General features: G+C 42.9%; 1 protein-coding gene across 5 annotated transcripts in view; it reads left to right on the top strand.

The window, feature by feature from the left end:
• TBL1X (transducin beta like 1 X-linked) overlaps positions 1-12,247 on the top strand; it is a 141,248-nt gene that overhangs the window by 125,669 nt on the left and 3,332 nt on the right. For all 5 annotated transcript variants that reach the window (XM_082220119.1, XM_082220118.1, XM_082220120.1 and 2 more), the window contains 7 exons: positions 4,081-4,144; positions 4,257-4,354; positions 5,533-5,593; positions 6,402-6,523; positions 7,353-7,427; positions 7,617-7,744; positions 8,823-8,988. In XM_082220119.1, coding sequence (XP_082076245.1) covers positions 4,081-4,144; positions 4,257-4,354; positions 5,533-5,593; positions 6,402-6,523; positions 7,353-7,427; positions 7,617-7,744; positions 8,823-8,988 — 714 coding nt within the window. The remainder of the gene's footprint in view (positions 1-4,080; positions 4,145-4,256; positions 4,355-5,532; positions 5,594-6,401; positions 6,524-7,352; positions 7,428-7,616; positions 7,745-8,822; positions 8,989-12,247) is intronic.

Below are 12,247 nucleotides of genomic sequence, written 5' to 3'. Positions count from 1 at the left end.
CTGACCTCTTTCAGGAGGGCTAAGCTACTCAGTGACAGCGATAAGGAGGACCTTTGCAATTGCAGCATTTTTTCCAGAAACACTTTATTTTTCCATGTCATTATCTGTGGCAGTCATCCCCATACCTAAAAGAATATAAAAGGTGGGATGAAATGTTTAAAGCTTATATGAGCAGGTAGGTAGAATGATTGTTTTGGAAAGGGCAAGCAGTCCTTCCATCACCTCTGAATACTAACTCAAGTGTAAAAGTCTCACAGTGCTTCTGTCATTTATTCAGTCTCGTAGCCTAGTAGTTCTAGTTCCTCTTTGCAAACAAGTGCAAAATATTTAACAGCTGATAAAAAAAGGTTTTTAGTCTTTCCATGCTGTTACTTTATGCTTGTTACTTGATAGACTTTGATCTAGCAAATATTCAATCTAAAAAATAGGATTTGCCCACCATGCCCTCCCCATTTCCATGACTTACCCCTTAAGATTCAAAAATATTTTATTGTCCTTTTGTCAGAGGCCTGCATCATTGGGGAACCTGCCAAGGGTCCTGGAGCTCCAGAGAGCCTATTACTAGCCAACCCAAGGCTGCTGCTGCCCATCCTTCACCTCGCCTCCAGCAATGCCTCTGGGCGTGTTATAGTGGCGAGTGGTTGTGACTCCAGTCTGCTGTGACCCCATATTGGATTACCCAAAATGCAACACTGTAGTTGAGTTTGGTCAGATATTGCATTCTGGGTAACTTAACTTGGCAAGTGGCCACTGCAGATTAGGTCTGAGCACCAGCTTGGGTCCTATTCAAAAGCACCACCAGTGGCCATCACTGAAACATGTCCAGGGGATTGGGTGGGATGAGGTGAATGAATGAATGAATGGCAGCTGCACTGGGGTGGGAACCAGCGGGGAACCTGGTTGAAGTCAAGTTAGGGTCTATCATTGGCACCATGCTCAGGTGCCACCCCCGGTCCCTTGCTAAATAATGACTTTTGCATCACTGCTCTTGAACTGAAGCCTAACAAATTTATTATTAAAATACACAAGAGAATAGACTTCATCATGTGGTTGGTATACAGCTGAAAAAATATATACAATATCCATTTAAGAAGCATCAATTTACCTGTGTTTTGCATGGCAAGCAGTCAACAGTTTGTTAAATACTTCTGCAACATTAACTCGGTGAACCAGAAGCACACTTATTTGGTTAGGCAGTTGTAGCCCTTTTTGTTTATTTATGTGCAAAGTGTTGTGATGTCTTTTATGAGGCAAAGATAAATAGTGTAATGAACTTTTAATTTGCAAAAACAATGCAAGAGTTGTGCAGTGCCTCATTTGGAGTAAAAGATTTATGCTGCCTCTAAGACAAACTCAGCCAAAACAAATAGGTTTGTAAGATTAAAGGTTTCCTTGCTTTGCAGTGTTTACTGCCGCCTGCAAATGAATCAGGTCTCCCACTTGCAAAATCACGTATGCCTCTTCCCAGCGCAGTGAAAATCTAGTTTGTATCCTGTTGTTATCTGTCCTCTTTGCTGTATGTCATGCATAAAAATGCAGATAGCTCCACACTTGCCATCCTCTTTTCCGCACTATGGAATAAATTTTCTGCAAAACATTCTAAAGCTCCCGGGGGTTGTGGCAGACAAGGATGTTTTCTAATCTTAAACTCCAGAGCTCCAGAAGAAGGAGCAGAAGTGTGAATGACATGAATGCAAACAATAGGACTGGGAAATGAGCCGTATGGCTGTAGCTGCACTATTAAAAATATGAGGAAATCGTTATGCATAGCATCCTATCCCAATTGTTATTCTCCACCAATAAATAGACAAAGCTTCCCCTGCCCTGATGGATTGTAAAAAAATGTGCTCTTAGTCACCGATCAAAAGTGTAGAAATAAAAAATAGTATTAATAAATGTAGTGTATTACATCTTAGATACCTGCAGCAACTACATAAGGTGGACCAATGTGATTATCCCCATATTACCGGCAGGGGTAGTAGCTGAAGCTAGGAGTTAGTGGCTTGGCCAAGGGCCACTGAACAGGAAGCCTCGAGAAGTAGATCCATGAGTCATTTGTGGTTCTGCTTTTCAAGCTTATTGTGCAACTTAAGGACAGAGAGGTTCCTCATATGCCCTCTGGCGTATGAGCTCCAGATGCATTAAGAGTATTTCTCCTTCCTTTGCGTGTTCTACCAGTAGTGTGATCCACTCTTGCATTCATTCATTCATTCATTCATTCATGCTTGCTTCCACCTACATTCCAAGTCACGTGAAACATTCCAAATCATAGCTGAGCTTCTTTGTTGAACGAGAGCTTTCTGGTGCACCGTCTTAAACACCGAGGCACCAGCTTATTCTCTTACATGTGGCACGCAGGAGAGAAAGCACACAGCATGTACATGTGAGTTGCTTTCTTTACTTACACCCTCATGTCTTCCAAAGCGCTTAAGGCGGCAAACACAGTTCCTTCCCTCCCCATTTTATCCTCACATCCAATGTGAGAAGTAGGCTAGGCTGAGATGTAAGTCACTAGAACCAAACCCAGCTTGTGAGCTTTAAGGCTAAAGGGGAATTTGAACATAGGTGAAGTATAAAATGTTTGAAACAATGGCCAAGCTTGCACTGAACAAATGTGTGGGTTCTCGGAGCCAGTATCACAATCCCTTTGCTCCTCTCCTTGCTGCCACTGTGCTACCTAGGCTTAAACTATGGCTTGGCTTAGCAATCTATCCAAACCTGAGGTCATGGTTTGTCTCACTTTGGATAAACCACCATCTATAACCAAGGATTGTTCTTAGTTTGCTGCTTGCACTTTGTCTGCGGCCTACAAGTCCCCCCCCCCCTTCAGAACTATATCTCTCTATTTTTCTACAATATATGAGCTTCAGATAAGTTCACGTATGAATGTTCACACTTTATGAATGTTCACACTTGACGAATGCAACTTCAGGTGATGGCTTGCATGTGTGAAATAGCTATTACAGAACACATGCCACGGGCAGGAGTTATATATCACTTAGAATGATATCAAACATATTTTAAAATAAGCATCATAACACATATTTGCATGTGAACTTGGGGAAATGGGTTTTTATTCCCAGCCGTTTCCACTTGAAATACTTTAGCTTTCAAGAATCTGATGCTAACAGATACCCCGCACTTTGTTCAGTTCAGATCAGGTCTCAGGCAATTATCACCTCCTCAAGTTGCCAGTTGTGAAGTTAAAAACAGTTACATTTTGGCAGGTGAAAAAACAAGCCTCCCCAAAACATCAGTTATTGGGTGGCCTATAGATTATATGCATTCATGTATGTATGTATGTATGTATGAATGAATGAATGAATGCATAAAGTAAGTAAGTGTTTCTTATGTGTAAAGCACTGAACTGTAAAGCACTTTAGGACGCATTCATTACATAGTCAAGAAGCTATGAAGACTCTTAATGAAGTCATCTTTCAGTTGTTGTTCAAAGGATAAAGTAAATGAGATTAATGGTTGTAATGATCAAAATTAATTGGGACTTTTGTATCAGTAAATATACACACCCAGCTTTATTGCAGTCCCTAGACACAAAATACACAGTGCAGTGGAACAGTCTTGCTAGCCAACAGAAGGGCTTTAGTCCATATTTCTAATTCTTACTGCCTCCGAGAGGAATAAAGTAAATATATGTAAAAGTTCCATTGAAGCTGTTCTGTTCTGCTCTATTCTTTTCTCAGTGGTCTTCTTTAGGGAAAAGGGAGGAATATAGATTGTTGGCATGTTTGGCAGGGTAAGGGAAGGAAATCTCTCAGCTCAGCTAAAATACTTCATAAAAATAATTATGTCACGATTTTGTTTCTTAGCGGTTTAATTGTTCTGACAGTGCAATGCTGCTTTAGCCGTCTTTGTTTCCATCTAGGTGCCAGGAGTGCCAGGCTTTAATTTTGGGTACAATCCAGTAATGATGCTTTCTCTAGCTCAGTGGAGCACCTAGTTTTGCTTGCTTTTGAAAACTCAGGGTTTGAAGGATGAGTTAGTGGGTTGTAGCTGACTCAGGATATTGTGTGCCTCCTGCAAAAAAACACCATTTGATTCTCTTTGTTAACATCCCTACAGACCGATGGGACGCTGTTGGCTACAGGATCATATGATGGCTTTGCAAGAATATGGACAGAAGATGGTAAGATTTATAACAGTATCTGTTTCCAAATAATTAGGTGTTTTGTACTGCTGAATTATTTCAACTCCCAAGCTATTTGAAGGAGCTAACAATTGTCTTTCATACTTTGCAGGAAATCTTGCAAGCACCTTAGGTCAACATAAAGGGCCCATCTTTGCTCTGAAGTGGAACAAAAAGGGAAATTACATCTTAAGTGCTGGAGTTGATAAAGTAAGTGTTGAGGTGCATAGCTTGCAAGTATAGAATAGCTCTTGGGAATTCAGCAAAATTTTATTTCTGCTCATCTGGGAGGGGGGGAGGTGTTTTGGAAAGCCTAGATTTCATCAAATTGAGTGATTGCTTTCTTAAGGGATAGTAAATATGTTACATGTGCAGCCTGCCTTGAAACAGGCTGCTTGTTTGCTTGTATGGCATAGTTAGTTCTCCTCTTCAACGTTGCCAGAGGTTTTTCATGCACGTGTGTATGTGCATTTGTACACATCTGTTTTTCCCAGTGCCTAAAAATATGTCACAGGAAAATATCAGGTATACTGATAGTGGATTCGTTCTCAAAGTGTGGATTCTGGTGTAGTTCAAATTGCATTATCTACACATTGAGAGGAAGGTATCAGCAGACTTGAGGCAACCTCAAACACATAGGAATGGATCCAAATAATTAGTTTCCTACAGGACTGCTTGAAGCAGAGAGACCATTACTCACTCCATTACGTTGCTTAGAAATGGATGGTTGGAAACAGAGCGTTACTTGTCGCAAAGTGTAAGATCTAAACTTTATTTGTCAAGAGGCGCCTAATCACAGCTTTCCTTGGCGCAATATGTTGTGAAGTCACTTGGGGCTTCTGCAAATCTTCTTATGCAAACCTTGAGATTTTCCAAGCTGACTTACTTTTTCGATTATGTAGAGGAAAACCAAGGACCTGATCTAAATCATATGACCTGTTCTGCTGCAGCGTCTGTAGCATCAATCTCGATTGTGATGCAAACATTACCATGTCTCCATTATTGGCTATCAATTTCAGGTTGTGGAGGCATCATAAAATTCACCTAAGCACACGCTGGATGTTATAAGGACCACCTGTCAACACAACACTGCAGTTTACAGGAGGCTTAATACACCATCATTTGTGGTGTGAATCTGAGATTTGCTCAACTGAAGAAATTGACATTTGGTCTCCTTACAGAAACATTTTTTGACTCAGGCTGATTTTAATTCTTCCCCTGTGTAATAAGGACAGATCATTATCTATGTTAGATTTTCTTATCTGTGTTATATTAGAACAAATGCGTTTTTTGACTAAAAATTTCAGCAGTCAACAACACAGTGAAACCTGCTTTTCTTCGGAACTGAATGTGTGTCTTTTTCTCCCTATCTGCCCCCACCAACATAGACGACAATAATTTGGGATGCTCATACAGGAGAAGCTAAACAGCAGTTCCCTTTCCACTCAGGTAAGGCTAATTAGCCGTCCATGTATTTCTTTAAACATTTTAATTTTCGCAAAAGGCAAAGCAGCTTAAGCTTTTGCAATTAAGGCACAAATCACAATAAACCAGTTGATCATTAAGTAATTCAGAAAAGGTATGCTATACTTTCATACAGTAGCAATCATCTCTGAAAAGACCCTGCTCCATAGCCTGGCTGATTGTTCCTGCCTGATAGATGGAGCCCAGGACAGGACATCATCTTGGAATTATGCTTTGGTGGGAACCAAAGACAACTTTGAGAAAGCACTTTTGGATTCCTGCCTTTTGTTGCTGAAAAATGTCACTGAAGCATTCATGACCACCCCACCGTAGCCTTCAAGATCCCGCCATATTTTACTGTATCAGTATGCTGCCACGTCTTTAGTATTTTAGGCACACCAGTTGCGTTTTTGTGAAACAACTTGTACCAAAAATGTAGTCTGTGCATCAGGACAAATATGTGTAAAAATTGTTACGTTATTTGAAAGCCCTTGTGTGTACTTTTTTGGAATTTTAGCAGGTTTTCTTTTTCCTGGGTGAATCCAACCTAGAAAGCTTAATCAATAGATTATTGAGAGAGATGGAATGGGAATCTTGGGAATCTTGGTGCATGCTTATCACTGCACCCCAACACATTGGTATTATGCGGGTGTTCCTGGGATGCTGCTCCTGACATTGCAGGGGTACTAGAATCAAAGTGCCAGTCATTATATGGAATTGGGAAAGGAGCCTTGCCTATTTGCTTCTTTGCAAGATGTCCTCATGTTGCCTTTCTCTGGTTCCCCTTTTGCAGCCCCTGCTCTGGATGTAGACTGGCAGAACAACACTACTTTTGCATCCTGCAGCACGGACATGTGCATACATGTATGCAGGCTAGGCTGTGATCGTCCAGTCAAAACTTTTCAAGGCCATACGGTGAGTTTACATGGCCCTGTTAACCTATTGCAGTTACTGCTGTGACCATTGGAACATTTCAAGGGTGATATATGAGAGAATCATCCTCCGCCTCTTCTTTCTGTTAAGTGTGTTTTGCTGTTCTTAAGAACAAATGCAAATGAAGCATTGCAAGAAAACAAGACTTTGATGATGACAAATGCAGGATGATAAAGTTCTTGCGACAAACTCATCTGTATACTTACTTGGGAGTAAGCTCCATTAAGGTTAATGGGATTGACTTTTCAGTAAACCTGCATAGGATTGTGTTGTAATGAATTCTTATTGGTGAGTAGTTTTCCCTTCTCAAATGGCAGAAGGAAAATGAGTTTAGGTTACCTACTTGAGGGAGGAGTTGTTCAGTAGTAAAGCAGAAGTTTTGCATGAACCAGGTCCCATCTTCGATCCCTGGCATCTCCAAGCAGATACGATAAAGACTTCTTTTTCTGGAGTCCTGGAAAGCCATTGTCAGTCAGCACAGATAATACTGAGCTAAATGGACCAATTGTCTGACTTGACTTGGTATCAGGCAATTCCCCCTAGGAGGACTTGTTCTCTCTCGTGCAAATAAAACTGAAAGAAGGCAGCAAACTATACTTTAATCCTATAAAATAGTCTCTATAAATCTGTTTAGCTAATGAAATATCATTTCTGTTGTTTCACGGATGAAAGAACCAAACCAATAATTTTAACATGCAATAGTTTATTTGTTGCTGTTATAAATTAAACCCAGATGGCCCTCTTCTGGATAAAAAGGTACAGTGCAGTTTGATACAGAATTGCCACCAATTTAATTATTTTTAAATTTCAGAATGAGGTCAATGCTATCAAATGGGATCCTTCTGGGATGCTTCTAGCGTCGTGCTCAGATGATATGACATTAAAGGTAATTCTGGCTGAAGCCTTTGGAACATATTTTAAAGAACTGTAGCTGGAAATACTGTATGAAATGTTAGCCTTTATTTACATTTTTCAGTTCTGTTTCTTAAATGCATGCGTATTTCTTGGTGAGCTCTTCTATAACTGGAGAAAATATTTCAATGTGCAGATTTTATTCCCCTCTGATTTTGTATAGATTTGGAGTATGAAGCAAGATGTGTGTGTACATGACCTTCAGGCACATAACAAAGAGATTTATACTATCAAATGGAGTCCGACGGGACCAGGGACCAACAACCCAAACTCTAATATTATGTTGGCAAGGTAAAAACGAAACTGTGTTATGCATGCTCAAATAAACAGAAAAGTTTTTCTTTGTTTTGTTAACTATGTATATAGGGATTCTTTCATTTGTATCCCACCCATCCTACAAGGTGCTTAGGGATGCCGGTGGTGCTGTGGTCTAAACCTTGGACTTGCCGATAAAAAAGTTGGCGGTTCAAATCCCCACGACAGAGTGAGCTCCCGTTGCTCTGTCCCAGCTCCTGCTAACCTAGTAGTTCGAAAGCACACCAATGCAAGTAGATAAATAGGTACCACTGCTGCAGGAAGGTTAACAGCGTTTCCATGCGCTCTGGTTTTCGTCAGTGTCTCGTTGTGCCAGAAGCGGTTTAGTCATGCTGGCCACATGACCTGGAAAGCCATCTGTGGATAAACGCCGGCTCCCTTGGCCTGAAAGCGAGATGAGCGCCACAACCCCATAGTTGCCTTTGACTGGACTTAACCGTCCAGGGGTCCTTTCCTTTTTTTGTACCTTTTACAAGGTGTTTTGGAGGTCCGTACATGGGTCCTCCTCTTTTTATCCTCATAACCTACCTTATGAGGTAGGTTAGTTATGGGTCACCCGGTCAAGTCCATAGCTAAATTGAGATTGGAACACCAAGTTTACTCTCTCCCACCCCACCCCCCAAAAAAACCCTCAAATACTGACAATCGGCAGTTAAAGTGGGGAGTTGAGATCAAATTAAATGTTTCTCTAGGAGCCTAAAAAACCTTACACTGGCCATGCTCATGCAGAATGATGTGTGGGTACTTGCAGTGGTGTGCTGTGAAATTTTTCATAGGCGAACAGTTAGGGCCAGAGGGGCCAGCTTGTGTGGGTGATTGGAGGGGTTGTGGGGTTGACATCGCACGTGTGAGCATCACGCCTTCTTCCTAAGCCCGGCAGAAGCTTCCCGGGCTTTGTGAAGGAGGCGCCAGGGGGACACTTAGGGGACTAACCTAGTCCCCCTAGTCCACTGACCACACACCACTTGCACAGAGAATAAGACGTTCTGAAGTTTGATAGAACCTTGACAACGCTCGGAACGTGAAACCTTCTGCTGTCGCCTGTCTCCCACAGTGCTTCATTCGACTCTACTGTTCGGTTGTGGGACGTCGAAAGAGGAGTCTGCACTCACATGTTAACCAAACATCAAGAGCCTGTCTACAGCGTAGCTTTTAGCCCTGACGGAAAATACTTAGCCAGTGGATCCTTTGACAAGTGTGTCCATATATGGAACACTCAGGTATGGAAATTTCACGCCCAAGCGACGAGGAAACGGCTTGGATATAATGTTAGCCAAAATAAAGCTTGTCTGCAATATTGTTTGCCGGGGTTAGGCAGCTTCAGGTCCGGAAGCCGAACGGAGCCGCACAGTTATCTTTATTGTGACTCTGGGAGCTTCCCCACAGTCCACCCTCCTGTTTTGCTTGGCTGGAATGTGGCCTTGAACTCTGAGCATGGTTCTCGCGTGTCTGGACAGAGGATAGAAAGGGGTGCGTGCAGAAGCTAGCCTGCTCAAAGCAAAAGTTCACAATTGTGGCTCTATCTGCTTTTTCCTCCAGCCCCACCCGCTGCTGGCATATGCGGTCCCCTACCCTTGCTGTATGGGACATGGGTGGCACTGTGGGTTAAACCACAGAGCCTAGGGGTTGCCGATCAGAAGGTTGGCGGTTCGAATCCCCGTGACGGGGTGAGCTCCCGTTGCTCGGTCCCTGCTCCTGCCAACTCGCAGTTCGAAAGCACGTCAAAGTGCAAGTAGATAAATAGGTACCACTCTGGTGGGAAGGTAAACGGCGTTTCCGTACGCTGCTCTGGTTTGCCAGAAGTGGCTTAGTCATGCTGGCCACATGACCCGGAAGCTGTGCCAATAAAGCGAGATGAGCACGCAACCCCAGAGTCGGTCACGACTGGACCTAATGGTCAGGGGTCCCTTTACCCTTTACCTTTACCCTTGCTGTATGCACCAAAGACAACTAAGAGCTTTAAACATATTTATTATGGCACAAGTTGTGGCAGGTGTGGGAAGAGAGAATTGCAAAGTGGGACCAGAAATTCTGTGACAGTGCAGGAGAGTTTTGTGCTCCTTAACTACTCACGAAATGTGCATGCAGTCTAATCCCAAGATTAAAATATCTAATCGGAGTGGGTGTGAGCTACTCCAAATTGGGGGGGGGGGCAGGAGTGAATTGGCAAAATGAGAGTCAGTGTTGCACCAGAAGCACCCAGAGAGAGACACATTGCTTTCCGTAGCGGACAAGACATTGCAGTCGCTGTTGAGCAAAGTTACTCACCCGAGTACAACCCTGTTACATCAGATGTTATAAAACTTAATTAGAAGGCAGTTCTTCACAGTTTTACTGGCCAGATGTTTCAGATTATAGAGCTGTAGGAAGACAGTCCACGATACCAAAATGAAGCTTTATTGACAATAAAGAATTCTCATAGTACTAGTTGTACAATCAACATGTTGTTGTCAAGGAAGGAGATGTATGTGGTATTCTGTATGGCCACATTGTGCAAGGAAGGGAGCTCCAGTCTGGATGAAAATAGATTCCTTCCACCATACAACTAAGAGGGTTTTTTTTCTGGGGGGAGCGTACTTTTGTGCTAATACAAGCTGTTCCCTGCACCCCCCCCAAAAAAAAAACCCCATATAGCAATGCATGGAGGGAAGGAATGGACCTTCTGTCTTCACATACTTCTGTGCCTATGGCAACTGGGCTTTCTTTAACCTGAAATTAAAGAGGGAAAGACAGAGATGAAGCTCTATGCTACATACTGAGCATGGTGCAGCTTTGCCAACCTGGGGTTCAGCTGGGGTTTGGGACTACAACTCCCATGTGCTAGCTGGGGATGATGGGAGTTGTGGTCCGGAACATCAAGAGGGCACCAGGTTGGCAAAGACTGGCATAATGTACAGTGTACCTCAGGTTAAGTACTTAATTCATTCCAGAGGTCCGTTCTTAGCCTGAAACTGTTCTTAACCTGAAGCACCACTTTAGCTAATGGGGCCTCCCACTTGCGCCGCACGATTTCTGTTCTCATCCTGAAGCAAAGTTCTTAACCCGAGGTACTATTTCTGGATTAGCGGAGTCTGTAACCTGAAGCGTATGTAACCCGAGGTACCACTGTAATATAGTTTGGCCATAAGAGTAGTTCAATGTAGTGCAACCACTTTTATCTAGATTCAGCTTCGCCCGACTTTCCGTTAAAAGCTGAGAGAGAAACAGCTGCCTCTGCATACAAAGTTATGTGTGCTCTCTCTCTCTCTCACACACACACACACACACACACACACACACACACAAAACAAACAAACAAACGAGCAGCTATGAGCCTTAGAAAGAGGCCTGGGTGTCCTTGGCATTTGTTGACACAACTCTTAGGAAGATTCCGATGATCTTACCCAGTGATACCATCTAAAAGTTATACATCAGGGACGGATCGATCCATGCAGAACCCTATGTGACAGAATCCATTTCTGCCCCTAAAGAAGGACAGGAAGCAGATTTATTATGGGTTAGGAAAAGATGTTTCATCTAGGGAAATCTGCCATTGCTCTTCCACCATGAACGAGTGGGGAGGGCAACGTAGAAGAATGTGGGCACAGCACTCCTTCCCAGCTTCATAAACCATAGTTGCATCTGAACCAGGGCATTATATTCTCCATATATTTGGAATATAATGCCCTGGTTCAGATGTAACAATGGTTTATGAAGCTGGAAATGAGTGCTGTGCCTGCACGCTTCTATGCTGACTTTCCCCCTCCCCAATATCCTGGATTTGACCTTTTCATTGTCAACAGCAGCACCAGGGAGCACACTCTCTGGGGTAATCTTCTGAGTTCACATGCCAGTGGTGCATAGCTGTCAATGTTTCCCTTTTTTAAAGGGAAACTTTGGGGAAGTATTACTGTATTTTAATATTTGGTTGGAGTGGCTGGGGAAGCCTAGCCAGATGGGCAGGGTATTAATAATTATTATTATTATTATTATTATTATTATTATTATTATTATTATTGGATTCCTCGCAAGAAAAGGGGAAAGTTGACAACTATGCAGTGGTGGGGTGAAGCCTGTGGCAGAAGTAGGTGGGGCAATGGATTTGTCTCTTACCTTTCCTCTACCTTTCAAACCATGCAAAAGCCTGAGGTTTACCGGTATGCACACACACTCCACCCCGGAAAGCAAAATGCATTGTTGCAGCCCAAGGAAACATCCCAGCAAGGCAAAATCTCTCAAGGAGGACCTGGAGAAGAGCCAGTGAGAGATGAGGCATGGAAAGAGAGGGCAGGGAGGGGGGTGTGTGTGTGTGCGCGCGCATGTGTGCAGCCTGAGAGTCTCAAGGGCCAGATAGGGCTGTATTTGGGCCTGAAGTTTCGAGCCCTCGATCCAAGCATAATTCACATGTATTTCTTAGACACCTCAGGGAAACACACACACACAATGCAGAGCAAGAAATATTTGCTGCCTGAATAATAATAATGGTGGTGGTGGTGATTT

The sequence above is a fragment of the Podarcis vaucheri genome (assembly GCF_965113315.1).
Source record: "Podarcis vaucheri genome assembly, chromosome: 4".
Classification (NCBI taxonomy): domain Eukaryota; kingdom Metazoa; phylum Chordata; class Lepidosauria; order Squamata; family Lacertidae; genus Podarcis; species Podarcis vaucheri.
The sequence above is the reverse complement of the archived record's forward strand: the minus strand, read 5'-3'. Positions and strand labels throughout refer to the sequence as shown.